The sequence below is a fragment of the Meleagris gallopavo genome, chromosome 24, assembly GCF_000146605.3.
Source record: "Meleagris gallopavo isolate NT-WF06-2002-E0010 breed Aviagen turkey brand Nicholas breeding stock chromosome 24, Turkey_5.1, whole genome shotgun sequence".
NCBI lineage: Eukaryota > Metazoa > Chordata > Aves > Galliformes > Phasianidae > Meleagris > Meleagris gallopavo.
The window spans coordinates 1043800-1063136 of record NC_015034.2 but is presented as its reverse complement, the minus strand read 5'-3'; the positions used below and the strand labels follow the sequence as shown (position 1 = coordinate 1063136).

The following is a 19337-nucleotide window of genomic DNA, read 5'->3' as shown; positions in this document are numbered from 1 at the left end:
TTTCCACAGCCGCTTAAGAGGAGAAAGGAGCCTGAGAAAAGGCAGTTTGTAGGTCACCAGCTGTGATAGTTTTTCTTCTTCTGGAGTATGGAGTAAGTGAAGACAACACTGAACTGAGCAGATCCTGGGTTTCTATCCTAGAAGGTTAAAAAATCCTTAATGCTGTCTACCACCACCTAGTGGAAAATACCACTTTAGTTTTCCTTGACCTACATAGATTTGTAGTTGATCTTGTGGACACTCCTGACTTGATTGCTGCTTTTTTTTCCACCCTCATAGTGCTATACAGAATTAGAGCTAGCAAAAAAATTCATTCTAAGAAGTATTTAAAAACTTAACGACATACTTCCTATCTGAGCTAAATCCTCAATTTTGTCATCTACAAAATGGAGATTCTAAGACCCAGGAAAAGTTTTATGAGGTTTAATTAGTGCAAAGTGCTCTTAATACCAATAGGTCTTTTTGGTCCAAGGACCTCAGACTGCTTTGGTCCAAGTACTCAAATTACTGAGGCTTCAGCCAGCGATCCAAGAGGGAGATGTACTGCTGTGCTTGCTGTATAGAAAGATAAATAGCAGGGGCTGCAAAGTTACAGTTGCCAGAATTCACGTAATAAATCAATAAGCAAAGAGAAGAAAAATTCTGCATAGCTGCAAAATTGTTGGATCCCTACTGTTCTCATCAAGATGGTCTTCCCTCTGATAGCTTTCAGAGCGAGGAGATCCTCCTTGGCTTTTGTGCATGCATATATGCTGCAAATGGAGTCCAGATTCTGGCAAAACAACCCAGAAGAGCTTCCCGTGCTTCTCACAGAAGGGCTGGTCAGATCACATTGCTGCACAGAACGCACAGTATGCATCAAAGCGTTGCTGGCAAATGTGGGGAAGTGCAAGTAATAGGGAGTGCTTACAGTAACACTAACTCAACCAGACAGCTCATGCTCTGGATGAGAAGCTAATTTTCTTGATGCTGTTGTGTCTGGTACCTCAGGGGCTGTGCCAAAGAGATGGGACTGAACTTTCTGAGTCAGGAGTAAGGCCTGAGGATGGAGAAGATAGACAGCCATGTCTCAGAGCTCACTCCTAGTCCTCTTGTCGCAAATAATGGGGAGTCCTTACACACTGGGAAGAGCAGAAGCAGGAAAACAGCATGCCTTTATCCTCCCTGTTCCCTTTTTCTATCAGGTTCCAGCTGCCAATACTGCTGAATTGCTGGAGCCATGTCTCCTGACCCTGAGATTTCATGGCAGCAGCAGCAGAACTGCAAGAAGCATGTGGCTAACAGCTCTGGACAATTTTGCTTTGCTGGTCCACGTTCACGCTGGCATTCTGCTTGCAGCCACCCATCAGATGAAGCCTGTGTCACTGGGAGCAATGATGGCCAGGCAGGAGACATGCTGAGTTTTGCCATCTTATATCAAGTTCGTGACTGGCTGCTGTTCAAAGCTATAGCAGTAAATGGAGCTTCTGTTGACAAATGTGTATGGACAGAGCCGGGCCAAAAAGTGACTTATTCTTACTTAACTCACTTCCAAAAGGGTGTGGACATCGTGCTATGTGAAAATCATTTGGAAGTCCATTAGAGGAGTTTTTCAGCACAGTGTGAAATAGGTTATGTTAAGTCACCTCCACTGGGAATTCAAATGAAGATCCTTTGCTTTGTAAAGGTCAGCAGCACTTTTGTGGTTGTTTACTCCTATCTCAGAGCAGTGATAGCAGACAATTCCTGTCTTAACCTTTTCGTTACTTCCACAGTCTGTTCAGGGAGGAAGGACGGTCTGGGATGGTGTCACTGCTTTTATCTGCGATCTGCCCGTGACTCATTTCGTTCATCACATGAACGCATGGTAACAAAAACAAGCAGTGATGTCAGGAATGATAGAATGATAGATTTTGCGGAATCAATCCCCTCTAGCAAGTGGCAGAAGACAAAATAAATGAGCGTAGCACCGAGGCATGAGTCAGAGATGGAAACAGCACCACAACAAGCCCTCTAAAAGCTTCTTCTGAACCGGAACTGTCCGAAGCACGCTGCGAGGATGCTTGATGGGAATCGTCACTCACTTGGCTAGAAGAGCTCCCTGAGGCAGGAGGGATTGCTGGGCCCGAACCAGGGCTCAGTGGGCACACGGAGAGCTGGAAACTGTGGCATTCTTCAGTTCCTTCCTTCCCTGACAGCTGAACTAACACTTGTCACAGGAGTGCAAAGTAGGCAATTACAGCAAGCGCGGAGGCCACAAGGCTGGATGGGCTCACTATTTATAGCTTCCTACTGAGGGAGTTTTCCCACCGTGCCACTCTGCACGCAGGGTAAGGTACAGTCCATGCCTTGAAGGGCTCACAGTCCAGATAAAATTAGAAAAAGGAAGGAGAAGCAGCCTCTTGTGATGAGAGCCAAGACTCGGGAGATGAAAGGACAAAAAGGAAATCCACAGCGGAGCCTGGAACAATGAACTCCAACTTCTCCCCAGCAAACTGCCCTTCCTCTGTTTAACTCCTTCCCTGCCTCAAGTCCAACCTCTCCACTACTCATCATAATTAGTGCCAGTTTGATACGTCAGGAAGAGGAGTTTTTGCACGTTCTGACCTGTCTTCCCACTGTTAAATTATTTTCCCTCCGGCAGATGTGGTGAAGGGACGTGCGCCCAGCCTGTATTCCCTCCTGGTTCAGTGCTTCCATCCCAATGAAAGGAGGATGGGAAACGTCCTGGTGTGCTGACTCTGCTCAAGGAACGATAAACCCCCTGGAGAGCAGCAGGCTATCAGCTTCGAGAATTCACTGCCTCAGACAGCTGTGGACGTGAGTCAAAGACAGAGGTTCTTCTTTGTTTCATGTGAGGATTAGAACAGGAGCTGTTTGTAAGTTGAGCTCTGCAGTATCTTCTCAGCAACTGGAAATGTGGTCACACAACAAAGAGAAAACCTTTGCAACTCTAGTTTCTTTGTACTACTCTAGTACTTGAGGTTGGAGTCCATCCACTGGCCTATTTGCAGCCAAGCATTTGAAATGCTGCATTGCAATCCTGCCCCTGTTCTCATGCAGTAAAATATGGAGAAGAGTCACTTGACTTACAGTATCAAGTACAGAGAAAATGAGATACCTATCTGGAAAAGAACCACTTAACACAGTGGTGAAGAAGTCTTGCTTCTACTTGTACTGTTAGTGCTGAGGCAATAAAAATCATATTGTAGAAGCTGGTAAACTTTTTAGTAGCGATTTTAATGGAAATAACTTACAGAAAATGGTATAATGATGCTAATAAGTATTCACCTGTTTAAAAGCCTGAGATCTTTTACTTTCATACTACATACACGTAGGTGTAAATCCACCTGACTTCCTTTGCTGACTTCCTTTCTAGCTCAGAGGCTGACGCTCTCACATGAGTGAACCCTTCCCTGGTTGCTGACTTTCGGTCGACTGGTTTGACCACTTGCATTAAACACGATGCAACATATGACAAATGGAACTGAATGTCGGGATGCAGTGCAATGAAAATGCTGCACCCCATCTGATGGGTCAGTGAGAGAGAAAGGAGGTATTTGCCCCGGGTGAGAGCACATGGAAAAGCACAGAGATGAACACCAAGCCCCAGGTCTCTCAGCCTTTCCTTATAAGAGACATGCTCCACGTCCCCGATCATCTCTGTGGCCTTCCACTGGGCTCCCTCTAGAAGTTCCCTATCACGTCAGCAAGACTTTGTGTACCACACATTTCTCAACAAGGACAGAAAGGTTAAATCCTTGGTTGACAGGTTAACAGCATGATTTGCAGCAGCAGCTTAAATAAATGGTTGCAGGCACAAACGAGTAGCAGGCAGCTAATCCTTTAAAGGCTTAAGTGCAGCTACTACTGCAGTCCGAGTAAATATTTCAAAATAAAATTAATTAGTGGTGACTGGTGGATTTTCTTCTTTGTTTTGCAAGCCCAGGCTTAAATGGTGATTCCTCCACAGAATGTATGCTTTCAGTGCCAAAACTGCCATTTTGCAGGAGTAGAAGGTGCCTTCTCAAAGACAATGAATTGCAGTGTTGTTCCTTACAGTAATTGTAGCAGAACTGGAAAAGTTACAGATGAATCTTGTAGGTCTGTGCTACCATCAGAGAGGCATCAATGGCTCAGTGTCCAACACAAGTACAATGTAGATGAAATATTTGCTTCCTGATTCTTGTCATAAGTAAGCTCTGCCCATGGCCACAGAAATAATGGTCTTAATAATGGCCTTACTTCCAATTAAAAGATTTTTCTTCACACTTTCATAGACAGAGGTCAAAGCAGGAAGGCAAAAACCTCAACATAACCTGTACCCAACCAGCACAAAACAAAGCCTGAGACTGCAGAAGAAAAACACTCAAACGAAAGCAGCAAAAGGTCAATGAAATTATTTGAAAACAATCATTTATAATCCACAATCAACCCTTTTTTTTTCCCCAAGATTTTTTTCCTTTTACCTTGACCTTTGACTCCATCTCAGAACAACGCCAATTTTCTCATGAGGGAGGAATCTCTCATGGTCCACTGAACTGTCTGGACTATTTTTAGTTAAACACAGCATTCCTAAAAATCTCAAGCTGCTTGTGTATTAAGGAGGGAGCAAGGAAGCCCTGTGCCCACACTCATCATTTCACACGGCAAGCACAAAACACAGCATGCCAGATGGGGTTGAATGCAGAGCTCTAGGAGAAAGAACAGTGTGCCTGCAGTTTTCAGTAGATAAAGAAAAGGGAAAATGGACAGCTTGCACTTACCCACTAAAATGATGAGCTGCAGCTCCAGAGCACAGCAATGGGAAATCTGCCCAGTGGAAAGGCAGAAGTCAAGGAGATCTTCGCAGGTGGAGATCTTGCTGGGAGGAGCAGGACAGATGCCCAAAGGGAAGGGTGAGGAGAAAGCTTATGGTAGCAGCTTAGGGAGAGGCAGAAGATGTGAGGAGGGGTTGTATGAATGAGCTGATGTCAGGGACATTTAAGGACTGAGCATGAGGGGGAGGAGTGTGGAGAAACTCGTTTAGACCTCAGCATAAGTGGAGTATAGCACAAATCTGATTAGATGGGACAGAACTGTAGTGCCGAGTCATTTCTTCCTGCCCCGCAGGGTTTTCATGTCTTCTTTTATGCTAAGCAAATTCCATATTGCCATAAGAGCAGCATTATAGCACTGAGCCTCTCAGTTGCTGAATTTGGCTAACTGCAGTTGGCAGAAGGAAAGCAGACCCCAACCACAGGGTCTAATCTGAGTGATGTGTACCAGAAAAGCACTCAAGATGCCACTGTCAATTGTGATGTTTGAACAACAAAACACTCATTTTAAGGCTATATTTAGAGCACATTGGTTGTATCTAATATGCTCCAAGTGAGTCATCACATTCTCTCTCCCTCATCTCCACAGATGTTTCACATGATTTCTGCTAATATATTTTCAGGGCTAGGATCAGTGACAACCACTCCTGTCTGCAGATAGTCCTCAGCCCTCAACCAGCACAGCATCCAGGCAGGCCTCGAGGATCAGCTTATCAATGAGAACATAAAATCTCTGCTGAGAGAAGAGAATCAAGGTAAACCCAACAAGGACAAACAAGAAACTCAAGCTCCCACTTTTCTCCATCACTGTAGAACCAGCGGTGAGCCCTGCTCTTCTTCCCATCCCATGAACAAACACATGGAGAAGCTCAGAGAGATTGATCAGCAGCAATGCCAAGAAATATACAAATATAGTGCAAGGGAAACTGCTGCTCAGGGTACTGGCACCTGGCACCCTGTTTCCCAGGATGTTCCCTGTAGAGCCGTCCCAGGTGAGCTGCTGCTGAAGGTTGGTGGGTAAAGACCTGGATGAATCAAAAACTTGCCTGTCATTTAGGGTCTTCATAGGGGAAGCATGGGAGAAGAGGAATTAGCAGTCACCTCCTCGCAGCACGATGCCCCCCTACAAAGCTCTCTGTATGGAGAGATCCAAAATTGCTGCGTCTGTAAACAGCTCAGCACTGCTGGCTCCTCTAACCTTAAAACAACTAGAGGAAAAAGAAAGAGGAACTGAGAGAACACCATGGGGTGATAAATTCTGCACAGCTATGCTCTCACTTGGACACGGGCACCTCACCACCCCCTTTATTGCACTAACCAACCTACAGAAGCACCATCTCTCCCTCTTCTCTCAAGCAGAGAACTGTTTGTGTAAAGCTTTGGATAACTGTAGCTTTTCCTATTGCCCCTTTCCACTGCTGAGCATCTCTCTGTGTCCTGTCTTTGCCATTTGATACAAGTAGCCCCTTACAGGCAAGGCTTTGCCGTAGGATTTCAAACTCGGGGCTTGTAGTTAATGTCTGCAGCTCCTCAGATAGCCTTCACTGCTACCCAAACTGACCAATGAAGTTGTGGATGCCCCATCTTTGGAGGTGCTCAAGGCCAGGTTGGATGGGGCCCTGGGCAACCTGACCTGGTGCTTTGTCTGCTTCAGGGAAATTTCCTCTGTTGTGATTATGCTCAGGCATTTGCATTAAGCTGTGCTCACTCCAGACACTTAGATAAAAAAATCATGAGATTGATCGAAAAGGAGTCCTTGCTTTTATAAAGAATACATTTGGTGGAATTTCTTTGTGACTTCTTTGAAGCTCAGACCTCCGGGAGACTCTAGAGCCACACAATCACATAAATACACCACACCACAGCAATAGAACATCACTGAGGACATAATTCAGGCGCTCATAAAATAGAGAAAAGCCTTAACTCCGGGTGCTTGTTCTTACTGCAGTTCTTGTGTATAACGATACCCCATTGAGCCATATAAATGCCAACTATTTTTATCTAAGACAGCTGCCTCACCCAGAATGGATGATGCTCAACATAGGAGACAGCAATTTGGCATTATCCTCATCCATTAGTGCTCAGCCTGTGCCTTGCTCATTGGTCAAGCTCTGCTCTAGAACCAGAAATTTCTTCACAGTACTGAGGCTGTTGTCATATCCCAGCACTCAGAACAACAGTGTATGAGGAACAGCCTCATCTAGATGGAAAACTACGATGCCTTCACGCAATGCTTGAACAAAAATCTGAGCTGACAGCACCGACTATCCTCAAAGCTGCACCAAAGGAGCATCACTGCTATGTGAAAGAACCGTGCTCATCATGGAAACAAATGCTTGCAGTAATTCTTCCAGATTCTCCAAAACATAAAGTCAGTTTGTTTTCTGAGAAAAAAAACGAACAGCAGGTATTACTGCACTGCAGCCAGACCACAGAAGTTTGAGCATAAGGAAATTTATATGCTGGCGGAAAGCCATGCTTAGAATACAATATATGAACACACAGAATGAGGTAGTCAGGACCTACCTTTTTTGAGTAGTAAATACACCTTTTTCCTCATAAACAGATATAAAATATCCCCACGCAGAGGAAATTTTCCACGCATCCCTCCCCCGTACAGACCACCCCGAAAGGGACTGATCTTATTTGCACTGTGCTTCTGTCAAACGACAAATAAATTGCCATCTCCAGAGAAGTCAGCATGCTCCCTACATTCCCTAACCTTCTGTAGCTTCCCAGGCTTCCCAACATTCTGCTGCCCCTCAGCTCCCCTCTGCTCCTTCTTTTCCATATAAACTTCCCTTCCCCTTCCTCTCCCGTTTCCCCAAACCAAACAAACTCACATTCTTATCCCCTTATAAAGGCTGATTCATGATTTTGCGTCAGCAGCAGCGTTTCTGGCCAGACCCAGCTTTAACTGAGGGATTTCAGCTGCTGTTAAGTGATGGTGACATCTGGGAAGCTGGGCTGCCATTGGAACACGAGACTGGTGGTGGCCAAGGCCGGCGTGACGCAGCAGAGCAGGGAACATGCGTAGCTGTTGCCTTGGGAGGAGGGAAGGGAAAAGGGAGATCCTGAATTCAATCAGTTATTCCTCAGAGCACACCGCCAGGGCACGCACAGGCCAATGCATCAAGTCAAACCAGAGAATAGGTGGAGTTTGGAAAAAAAGAAAACTGTGGCTCAGGCTCTGGGTTTGATCTAGAGCACTGGAGGAAGAATGGCAAAGTGAGGAAGGAAGAAGTGAATCCTGGCCTTCCAAATCACAAGTGGCCCAGGGTTGAAGGAGACCTGAAAGATTATCTAGATCCAACCCCTCTGCCAGAGTTGCCATCCACCATTTCAGGCTGCCCAGAGCCCCATCCAACCTGCCCTTGGGCACCCACAGCTTCTTTGGGCAACATGATGAAGCACAGACTGATGCCACACCTAGGGCACTGCATTGCTGCTCTCTGGAGGGTAATTACTGATTCAAGTGAGCCAGGGGTCTGCAGAGCAGTTGGAGCTGTTGTGAAGCTGCTGGCTCAGCAAAGCTTATTGCTGATTGTAGCAACTGCATCAGAAACTGGAAGCAGCAAGCAACAGCATATTCAGCTCATTGCCCAGAATCATTTTTAGACTACACTGAAGTCTGTGAAGGTGAAAAGATGAACCTATGATTTGTACACAGAAGATAGAGAAGTTTATTTGTGTTAAACACATATACTTGCATCTTGCATTTCTGTGTCTTGTCACATAGTTGATCTTCAGGATATTTGGTTCAGTCCTGCTTCAGAGACAGCGAGCTTTGCCTTTGCATCAAATACAGATCAACCAGCTTATTTCCCCTGAATAACCTATGGCTGAAGCTAGCAATACAATACAAACAAGATTTACCCAGTACAAACTATACAGACTTGCTTTTTGCTGGTCTAGGGAGTTATTAGCAACATATCATCTAGACAAGGACAAAATAATCCCAAATATACAGTTAGAATTCAAGTGTCTGCAATACCCACACACCAATCAAAACCAAGGTTTAGATATTGAGACTCTTCAAGTTCTTCAAGTCCAGATCCCAGTTTTTCTCCCCGTCTCAATTTGCTTTAAAATAATGAGTAAAATCCAGACATAGTAAGTCCTTTTAGAGGATAACAAGTTGGCTTTGCATAAGCAAGAGTGGCGTGGAGAACAGCCTGCTTCTGAGAAATGTTTGCTGAACAAATAGGATTGGTCAGTGTAATGATGAATTGCACAGCAAATGCAATATGTGCAAGTTATCTCATGCAAGTGCAGTTTGCATTTGACTTCCACTACTCCAGACAAGCATAACACAAGTAGATTGGAAGAATTTTGGATGGGCAGAGAGCAAAAAAAACAAAGAGATGCAAGGCGTTTGCGACATTAAACCCAAGGGTGGCCACAATCTCTCAAAAAACAAACAAACAACAAAACTCTTTGAAACAGTATAGAAAAACAAATATCTTTACTGATGGAACTGTCTGGCTTATCTATTTTTGGAGAATGGCTAGAATTGCTTTGCTGAGGAACTTCTTACAAGTAACCGGCATCATGCACCCGAGAGGAAAAATACAATAAATCACATGTTCTTCCCACCTAATTTTGCAATCCTTCTGGTCACTTCCGCATTTAATCCCCCATCCCCACCAGCTGAAAGCTTTCAAAGCCTCCCCACAGCATTTTCAAAACCAGGACGATGCATCTTGTGACTGACACGCTCCATTTACAATCTTAAAGGCTCCCTCCAATATTTAAGATCACTAGCAGCTCTTAACACTAACCTAATGGTAACGCTGTCCAGAACATGATTCAGTCATCGAAATCTGGGATATCGTCGTAGGAATAGCCCCGGTAGCCTTTGGAAGCATAATATGCAATGCGCAGGTGGTAGAAGCCTGGGAGGAATACGAGGATCCCAATGATGAGCACGGGGATGGCACGGTCTGTTCCCTGCAGCAGAGAGAAGAGCAATGTAAGTGCCGTGAGGAGGGATCTGTATCGAGGTCTTTTTCTTATTCATCCCTACATGGGTTTCCTGGCCCAAAAAATTCATCTCAAATCAGAAATCTCTCAAGCTTTATCATGCTAAGCTCTGATATCCTTCCTGGTCTGCTCCTCGCTACAGGAAACCTCAACTGAACTTTTCCTTTGGGTAGGAGGGGTGGCTCCTGCTGGCACTTATCACATTACAAAACTGCCAACCACAGGCTGGGTGCTGGGCACTTGGCTGAGATCAGCTCTCCTATCAGCGCCTGGACTGCTTCCGATACAGCCAAAATGCTGCTGCTTCCACACTGATAACAGCAGCTGCCAACTGTAAAGCAATTCCATCCTGCACAAGGCTAAAGTATGCCAAGCACAGCGCCAATGGCAAGGATCAGATCTGCTTTCAGTGGGTCATAAATGTAGAGAGAGGAGATAAATAGTGCTGCGTCCTGCATGGCGATCAGGTATCCCCTAAAGCATTAGATCATTATTAGAAGCGTGATGATCTGAGTGCTATTTCCACCAAGACAGCAATGTGGCATTAAAATGAAACCACTCTACCAAGCAGGACACAGAAACTCAGCCCATCCTGACAGATACCCCATCCGGCCTGGAGCTCCAATACAAGCTAACTAGAGACCTCAAGGGTTGGATATTAGGAACAATTTCTTCTCAGGAGGCGTGGGCAAGCACGGGCATAGGGAGGTGGTGGGGTCCCTGTGGAGATGTGGCACTGAGGGAATGGTCAGCAGCGTGGTGGAATGGCTTTGGGATTGGACTTGATGATCTTAGGGGTCTTTTCCAACCTGAATGATTCTAAGGTTGATTCCATGATTCTAACTAGAGCTGTGAGCAAACACTGCTGCGGTAGTAGAAGGAATTACTTTCTTGCTTATAGACCTTTTGTGCCAAGTTTCTGCACTGAAGTTATGGTTCATGGCAGGTTTTGGGAGGGGCAAACAATACAGAACTAGAAAAGAGATGTAATCAATCCACTTACGCCTTTGCTAATGTATCCTGCCAAGAGGAGGGCTCCGATGATAATGAGAAAAGTTCCAATCATGAAGAGCACAACAGCCAGTGCAATTGCCTTGTAGGGGATTTTTGGTGGGCTCTTCTTGAACTGGATGGAAAAAGCCCAAATGTTAAGCAGCTCATCTCAGTGTTGTTCCCCTATAACCATGGCAGAGATGTGAATATCACAGCTGGCAGAGGACAAGAGAAACCACTGCTGCAGCCTCCCTACGATGAATCCTGTCCATGCATCCCCTGCTGTTTGGGGCTGCATTTACACCATTGCTCTGATTTTCATCCCCCTCCAAATAAATGAAGCCGATTCTATTTATTAAACAAGCAATCTTATTTCCAGTTGAGCTGTGTGGGTTTTCTGGAGCAGAAGGGCTGAAATTCTGTGATTAAACATGGTGAGGTTGGACTTCATACCTTGGGTACCTTTTCCAACCTTTATGATTCTGAGTGGGCATGGTGATGATGGGTTGACAATAGGAATTTACTTGCAGAACAAAGCATTTTTTCCCCCCACATTTTACCTGCAGGTCAATATATCCATCATCAGTGCTGGCGAGCTTGGAATATTTGACTTTGCTACTGGGAATCCCAGCAGAGAGATTCGTTCTTGACGGCATCATTACAGTGAGGTGTGGGCATCAGCTAGAACCTGGAAAACAGAAATAGACCCAAAAAAAAATCAGAGCAAACTGGATGATAGGATCAGATGTGGATTATGTTTCTTATGACAAGCACAAGGAGTGTCAAGCTGATACAAACCAAAAGAAATTCATTTTCATAAATTACATCTTTTCAAACAAAACTTTGTATCTTAGCCTAAAATACAAAGGCATGGATGTGCTTCCTCCCTGGAAGCACTCAAGGCCAGGCTGGATGGGGCTGTGAGCAGCCTGGTCTGGAGGAAGGTGTCCCTGCCTATAGCAGGGGGTTGGAACGTGATGATCTTAAAGGTCCCTTCCAACCCAAACCATTCTATGGATTCTATTACAAATGCAAAAGGCAAATTTGGATTTGTCAATATTTGAAAACAAAATTAATGTAGAATGTGTTTCAAACCTCGTACAGGTTCCAGAATAATATCCCTTGTGTAAATTGGCTCTGCTGCACAAGGAGGTCACGCTTCCTGCTGCAGGATGTCTGAGGTCTACCTATTTCTAAATAGGGTCATTAGCAAACAAACCCAAACCAGAACTGAACAAAGCAGCTTTTCAACCAGATGGATATTTTGCAATAAATCCATTTTAGAAAAAAAGAGTTAATAAAACCATGAAATGGTGAAATGGAGCTATCATCATTGGGATAGCTTGAGGCTTGAGTCAGAGGGAGCATGGAGGGGTGGGCACTGGGTGAAGCAACCAAAATGCAGGAAGGGGCTACAAACCATATCCAACAACTCCTCTACCCAGCTGCAAGGCAGGAAGCATTCAGGGCTGCACTTCATGGAGTTGCAGCAGAGCTGTATCCTGCAGTTGCACCCTGTGTGCAGCCAGGCCGTGGTTTTGCTACCAGCAGTGACAGCACTGCTGATTGGAGCAGAGAGGTGGGCAGAGCCAGCGCTCCTCTTGTGGGCACCGAACGTGGATCCGACCTCACACAGCCCTGACTCAGTGCAGAGCCCCTCAGTGGGAAGTCCTGCAGCTTCCATGCAGGATCTGGGCATGGGGCAGCGCTCACCCTGAACCCACGGCCTTCCCAAAGAGAGGTACGGTTTCACTCACTGCACCAATTCAATAACTTCTAATTTCTGGAAAAGCGTGAAATAATAATAATAATAATAATAATAATAATAATAATAAAACAGCACAGAACCCCATGAGCATGTATGCCAGGTGATAAAGGTGCCCTTTCTGCAATTGTATTTGATATCCCATGAAATAGCATCTCCTCAAAGCATGCTCTCCACTGGAACAAAATAAATCCTTCGTCTCCCTCAGTGCTAACAGAAATTCTTTTTGCATTCCTCTCTGCTCTCTATGCTTTGGTAAATCCTCCTTTAATGCAACTTTTATTTAAAATAATAAATTAAAAAGAAATAACAAAAACCCAACACTCTGATCTTAAACCCTCCCACCTCTTTAATATGAACTTATTTTGCTTCTTACGGAGGGGAAAGAATATGCATATACATCCCCATTGAGAGTGGGAATATCGCCCACCTATGGGGCAGTAACCCCTCCTCACTGCTCACCCATCCCTTTTTTTCCTCGGTGTGCCCAAATGCCCTCGGAGACTCCCACGTGCCCACAGGGTGGAAGTGCAGAAAGGGACGCAGAGAGAAGAGAACAGCACGTCCAAACTTAACAAATGTCCCCACTCGGCCCTGTTGTGCCCTGGGATTGTTTGTACTCCCTGTCTCATTGCTCACAGGCTGATTCCCAGCGGCCTCCCAGGGATTACTGCTGATTTACACAAGCTGTCCCTGCACGCTATTAAGGACGAATGCACAACATTCCCTCAGACTCCACATTAGGGGCTCTATTCAAGCCCAAGCAAACGCAGCACTTCAGGCCAAAGTCCTATTTCTCCCCCAAAGACCCACAATACACACTTCTACCCCCAGTGCCCATATCAGGGAGGGGAGCAGGATGTCATTTCCTGCCCCGCGCAGAGCTCAACGCAGACGCAATAACACCCAGCCAACCCCGAAGCCCCCACATGGATTCCCTGCTGCTAAGCCCACATCACGCCCATCAAATCCCCAAAACCTCAGAGCTCGGCGAGGTCATAACGAGCAGAGTTACCTACGGCTCACGCTGCTGCTCAGAGCCATCGCTGCCAGCGCCGCTTCCCGGCCGACCAACCCAGGAAGTTTATTTTGATGACGGCTGTTTCCTTCCAGGTTATGGCAGCAGCTTTGCTGGCTCAGCTCTGCGGGGCTGTTCCGAGCCTGGTGCTGAGGGCTGGCAGCCGGAGGGCTCAGGGAGCCGTGGGACAGGCAGTGTGGGCACATCTGCTCCATGCAGCCCGCTGCGCGTTGCCCTGCGTATGAAAAGGAAGCGCTGGGTATCGTCGAACTGCAGACACAGCACAGCCCTCTGTCAGCAGACACAGCCAACAGGCGAGGCAGAGCCAAACGTTATTAAAAGCATCTGTATTAATTGGGAGGAATCACAGCTGGGATTTCCTCCATCCAACCGCTCCCAAAAAGGAAGCTGAGCGTGGCTCCAATTCCTGTAATCAACAAAACGTGCACTGATTTGCCATCTGCAAATTGATTTCTCCCAAAATTGCAAAGGATCCTCTGTCTCCCACTTTTCCTAAATCAGACATTTCTGCAAACGAAGGCCTCAAAAGTTTCCCTCCTCCAACGGAGAGAAACAAACAGCATTTTACTGCATCTCCCCATTTACTTTTAAGAGGGAGCAGCTGCTGGTTTTTCAGCAGTATTTCAGGGAATATTCATACACGAAGCTGATGCAAGGGTTTAGCAGAAGGTACAGCCACAAATCAAACAGAAGTGCACAGATGGTGCTAAAAGGTGTTTCCTACTACGAGAAACCGCTCAATCTCATTGTTAGAGCAATAAGTAATGAAACCAGGTGGCTTAATTTAAGTATTATGGGTAGAACAGCAGAAATAAGAGGTCAGTGACCCCCACTGCAGCAGGAGGCGGACAAAAAGCTGTTTGCTTCTGATGCAGCACATCACTGACATGGAATCCTCCCCGTTTCCATCATGGATCTTTAATTCCCCACTGAAGCACTTCATTGCACTTGGTAGTACAATGGCAACCCAGTGTGAGCAGCATTACATTTGGGCTTAAAACCCCATCCCTCCTATGGACAATTCCTACGCACCAACTGAACTGGCTGCTGCAGCTCCAGGCCAGCTGTTGCTTTCAGGTGTTTCCTGGAGGGTCAGCAACATCAACACTGAGAGAATAAATGAGGCGCACTCTAGAGATATGAGGGAGCTCAATACGAGATCTAAAACATTTCCTACTGAAAAAGATGTGCTGCTATAAGCTTAGAATGAAGGGCAAGGGGCATGATTAGTTCTCACCAGCAGCCTTTGAGCAGGAGCTGCTTTCAGTGAGCAGCCCTGTCATTCTGACACAGCAGAATTGGTTGCCTGATCAGCACTGCCACCTCGTGAAGGTCTTCTGCTCTGTTACCCAGCCGCCCTGCTTAGGGCAGTGTGCACAGGGATGCTCTTGTATACTCTTACAGCACCATCTATGAGAACAATGAACACAGCATTAAGACTACAAGTACTTCATACTGATGAAGCCAACAGAACCGCTCCTGTGTTTATCTTCATTTGTGGTGGAGTCACTGACTGAGGATGAAGGGTCAGGATTTAGGTGGATAGCAGCAATGAAGTTACTGAATAAAAACAGTGGCTACTCAGAACTTCTCAAACCCAGTTTCCACCATCAAGCCACAAAGCACACTGCAAACCTGGCATCTCCATGGATGGTAACTTAAGCAAAGGAGTCTCAGTGTAGGTGACCGCAGCACATTTGTCACACGTGGGGCAGACACAAGAACAGAACACGTGCAGAGCTGCTGAGGAATGGCTTAACAGCAAGAGCAGTAACAGCAGAGCCAAAAGCAAAGCTCTCCAGCCCAGGTTTAATGCACTGTGGCACCACAGCATTTGTCTACATACTGACTTCATTTAAAGCACAGGTGGCAGCCACAGGATCAGTCCATGCTGGAACAGGAGGGTCTCCAATATGCAAATCTTCAGTTTATTTTAGGGAAAAACACATTTCACAAAACTGTTCCACTGGAACAGGTCGCCCAAGCAGGCTGTGGATGCCCCATCCCTGCAGGCAGTCAAGGCCAGGCTGGATGTGGCTCTGGGCTGCTGGTTGGTGACCTGCACACAGCAGGGGGTGGGACTGGATGAGCGCTGTGGGCCTTTTAACCCAGGCCATTCTATGGTTCTAAACCTCACTAGCTTAAAGCAGCAGCATCACTGATGAATTAGTTAACTGGGATTTCCTTCCTCCTTCAATTCAGTGCTTTAACAGAGGGACTGTACATCAGCACCTTTTGACAAAGCAGTGATTGATCTGCTCACATTGAAGTAGGATAAAACCATGAAGTTGTTTTTATTTCCACATTTCAGTTAGAATACCAGCTTCAAAAATAAATGAAGGGGAAAATAAACTTGCGGCATAATTAAACAGCAACCCTAACCAACTACAGTTCCACAGGTGAAAATCTAGGAACCATCTTTACTGAAATTAAATATCGCACTCCTCTAACACACATTAAGAGGAGTATTTCACCTAAAGACAGCATCTAAGACATTACTGCAAGTATAGCTATAGGCTATAAAAAAAATTCCTATTTCAAATGACATCAGTATAGCAAAACAAGTAAGTTGAAAAATATTTACAGAGATATCTACAGAACATTAACAGTGCTGATTCGATGCAATGCACTGACATTTCTAGTAACGTGGAAGACAGCAGACTTCCTTCTTCAAGCTGGTTGTGCCCCCCCAAGGGCTGAGCAGATCTTCCCCTCAGTCCCAGTGTAGTTAAGAGCCTTCTTGCTGGTCTTCAATCTTTGGAGCCAGGTAGTATTTTAAGTGTCCCATATCAGCAATCTTGTACTCCACAACTGGTAAAGAAAAAAGGGCATTCAGGAGGTTCTTCATAAAAGCAGTTAAATACATTCCTAATAGAGTTTGGATAGTGGTAGAACCAGGGGGAATGTTGAAAATGTTGAAAATTGAGACAGGAGAGGTTTAGGTTGGATATTAGGAGGAAGTTGTTCAGCCAGAGGGTGGTGAGGCACTGGAACAGGTTGCCCAAGGAGGCTGTGGATGCCCCATCCCTGCAGGCATCCAAGGCCAGGCTGGATGTGGCTCTGGGCAGCCTGGGCTGCTGGTTGGCGACCTGCACACAAGCAGGGGGTTGGAACCAGATGAGCACTGTGCTCCTTTTAACCCAGGCCATTCTGTGATTCTAAGGGAGATTCTTTCACAAGGTTTTCAAGGAGAGCTGCTTCTACTTACCCAGAGGAACATCTGCAGACATGCTGAGTGTTACTGTAGGTGACAGGGGGGTGGCTTTGGTAAAGAAGTTCAAATACCTCAGAGCAAAAGTCAACTGGACTGGCTCATTCATTTCTATTGTAACCTGGAACAACAGCAGCCAGATCAAAGTTGAGTAAATGCAAGTTGCAGTGAGTTCCCCCAAACTTCTCAAACAATTCAGCATCACAGACCTAGACACCTCATGCACAGACAGTGCTAGTCTCCACTCTGCTCTGTGCAGGGCTGCTTGCAAACCCCACAGCTAAGAAAGTGCCAGCAAGGATTCATTGACTTGGTTCTACACATCAGAGAAACACTGGATCCAGTGATCTACTTTAGCCCCCAGCAGTCACATCAGTAGAAAGCTCAGCACAAAAGACACCACAGTAACCATTAACATTCAACTTACAGCTTCTTCCTCTTTGTCCACATTACTGGTCTGTGACAGCTTGATGTTTCCATTTCCTAACTCTCCATTAGCTGAAAATTTCACACCGTCTTTTGCACAGGAGATGACAACAGCATCACCAATGTGGCTGAGGTCTCTGCAGATGCGTGCAAATTCAGCAGAAGGCATTTTCACTACACAACTGTATTCTTGTTCCTGGAAAAGAAGTGATAAACTTTTATACGAAGAAGCTTTACGACTTCTGAATTCTAGGTTTGTAGATGAGGAAAACATGTTGTCCTAGGAGAGTGTGCAGTCATTCAAACAACTACTTACTGGAATTCCAAGCTGCTCCACATCGAGGTCCATAAGCTTCATCTCATAATCAGAAACCTTTTCCTGATCTAAGGAAACAAAGCATAGTTTGACCAAGTGTTTCAGAGAAGTTATCACTGTGAGCTTAAATTTTGCCCGCAGTTTTTCTTCCAAAAGAATAAGGCCTTAGTTGTGACAACAGGATTCATCTTACTTGGTGACCTAAAGAGCCTTCTGGAGGCTACTAGAGGAAAGTAGGCTGCCAAGATGAACCTGTGAGCATTTTTACATGGCTCAGGGATGATTTTCTTACAAGGAGTATTAGGTACATTTTTACACCTCCAAAGCATTTTAAGTGTTTAAATATCATGCAATTCCTCCCACTCTTCACAACCACCATGCACTCCTTGGCCTATGAAGACCGTCTTTGTTTTCCGGTAGCACACGATGTCACAAATACCACTCACTTGGTGCTTCAAACACTAGAGCCAATGTATCCGCATTGTCTTCTGCTCTGAGAGTTATGATATCTTCATTTCCAGCACACTTCAGTATTTTAGACATGCTAGGGGACAAAAGGCAAATCACTACAGACTACAGAGCATGAACACCCCCCCATTACCTATCAGCGTTAAAACACACCTAACGAGCTGTCTGAAGTCACAGCATTTGCCTGGTTTGCGTTACACGTTACCACTAAACCCTTCTAGGTGCACAAACCCTCCCGCCCGCTGCCGCCAAGCTCTGCACCCGCAGCGCACACATCAGCACTGAGTTGAAGCCGCAGCGATGTAAAAGGAGCCGGGCCGGGGCGAGCAGTGAGCGCCGGGGGGGCGGGGCGGCGGCGCCATGATTTTTCCCCGCCAAACTTTCCCGCCACAGCACGGCGCGCTCACAGAGCCGGCAGTGACGTCACGGCTGCCGGCAGCGCCGCGCGCGCTGCGAAAAACGGCGCGAGAGCTGTGAGGAGAAAGGGGGAGGGGCGGGGGGAGCACAAAAACCGCTTCCACATCGCGTGAGGCCCAAGCCGCACACCTTCCCCTTATATCCCCCTGCCCCAGTAGGACGCGCTTCCTTCAGCGCCTCAGGCCGAGTCCGGCCCCTGCGCGGCCCCACCGCCGTTACCTGTTGAGGTTGACGCCCATGGCGATGTTGCGGTCGCAGCGGTAGGTGTCGAAGCCCTCAGAGCGCAGCGTGAGCTGCACCAGGGAGACGTGCGAGGAGTCCATGCTTTGCAGGCTGATGCCGCCTGATCCCAGATCCCAGCACGCCTCGGTGATGAGGTCCTTCAGGGCCTCCAGCACCCGCTTGAGCACCGAGCCCTGCACAAGCCGCGCCTCGAACATCTTGGCGGCAGCAGTTAACAACAACAGGACAGAGCACGACACGGCCGCCAACTGCAGCAGCCCGCCAAAGTCACCTTTATATGCCCCTCTACGCCCCGCCCACCGCCGCGCCGCAGCCAATCGTAGCGTTCCCCTCTCGCTCTGCGGATGACCTATCCACGCTCATGTGACAGGTGCTCACATCGCCGGCCAATCGTGACGCCGCTTCTACACCTTAATCCCGCCTCCTAACGCCAGTGGAACTACTCAACACATGTGTTATACAGCACCGCCCCGCCTCGCCGTGAAGCGATGGCGGCGGGGCCTGCGAAGCCTGAGAGAAACTCCGGGCCAGAGCGAACACCGAAGGGAATTCCCTCTCTGAAACAAAACCGCCACGATTGAGGCAGCGCCCACGTACGGCGCTCTCCGGTCTGCTCCTTCCGCCCCGCGCTCAGGGCCGTTTTCCCTCCTCTACCACCAGCTGCGCACCCGCGCCCAGCC

General features: G+C 46.7%; 2 protein-coding genes across 3 annotated transcripts; both read right to left on the bottom strand.

Moving 5' to 3' along the window:
- Nucleotides 1–9230: 9230 nt before the first annotated feature.
- On the bottom strand, nucleotides 9231–13788 carry TMEM230 (transmembrane protein 230). Of its 2 annotated transcripts, none has more exons than XM_010723073.3 (4): nucleotides 13557–13788; nucleotides 11333–11460; nucleotides 10783–10905; nucleotides 9231–9746 (listed from the first exon to the last, which is right to left on the bottom strand). In XM_010723073.3, the coding sequence occupies exons 2-4, from the start codon at nucleotides 11429–11431 to the stop codon at nucleotides 9606–9608; spliced, it is 363 nt and encodes a 120-aa protein (XP_010721375.1). In that variant the 5' UTR covers nucleotides 11432–11460; nucleotides 13557–13788; the 3' UTR covers nucleotides 9231–9605. The 2 variants fall into 2 exon arrangements, with proteins under 2 accessions (XP_010721375.1, XP_003212428.1); XM_003212380.4 differs by having other exon boundaries at nucleotides 13553–13767.
- A 2052-nt stretch (nucleotides 13789–15840) lies between these two features.
- On the bottom strand, nucleotides 15841–18923 carry PCNA (proliferating cell nuclear antigen). The gene is made up of 6 exons (XM_003212379.4): nucleotides 18634–18923; nucleotides 17976–18073; nucleotides 17530–17597; nucleotides 17215–17409; nucleotides 16785–16908; nucleotides 15841–16387 (listed from the first exon to the last, which is right to left on the bottom strand). Exons 1-6 carry the CDS (start codon nucleotides 18852–18854, stop codon nucleotides 16305–16307), a joined length of 789 nt encoding a protein of 262 aa, XP_003212427.1. The 5' UTR covers nucleotides 18855–18923; the 3' UTR covers nucleotides 15841–16304.
- Nucleotides 18924–19337: the final 414 nt, after the last annotated feature.

What these genes read in the sequence shown, in the direction of transcription:
- PCNA (XM_003212379.4), bottom strand. Translation starts at nt 18,854, where the DNA reads ATGTTCGAGGCGCGGCTTGTGCAGGGCTCGGTGCTCAAGCGGGTGCTG. An exon ending in TGGAGCAGCTTGGAATTCCA is followed by an intron (nt 17,410 to 17,529) that starts GTAAGTAGTTGT and finishes CTTCTTTTCCAG; the next exon opens with GAACAAGAATACAGTTGTGT. An exon ending in GTCTGCAGATGTTCCTCTGG is followed by an intron (nt 16,388 to 16,784) that starts GTAAGTAGAAGC and finishes TTTCTTTACCAG; the next exon opens with TTGTGGAGTACAAGATTGCT.
- TMEM230 (XM_010723073.3), bottom strand. Translation starts at nt 11,431, where the DNA reads ATGATGCCGTCAAGAACGAATCTCTCTGCTGGGATTCCCAGTAGCAAA. An exon ending in ATGGATATATTGACCTGCAG is followed by an intron (nt 10,906 to 11,332) that starts GTAAAATGTGGG and finishes TTTTCCATCCAG; the next exon opens with TTCAAGAAGAGCCCACCAAA. An exon ending in CAGGATACATTAGCAAAGGC is followed by an intron (nt 9,747 to 10,782) that starts GTAAGTGGATTG and finishes TCTCTGCTGCAG; the next exon opens with GGAACAGACCGTGCCATCCC.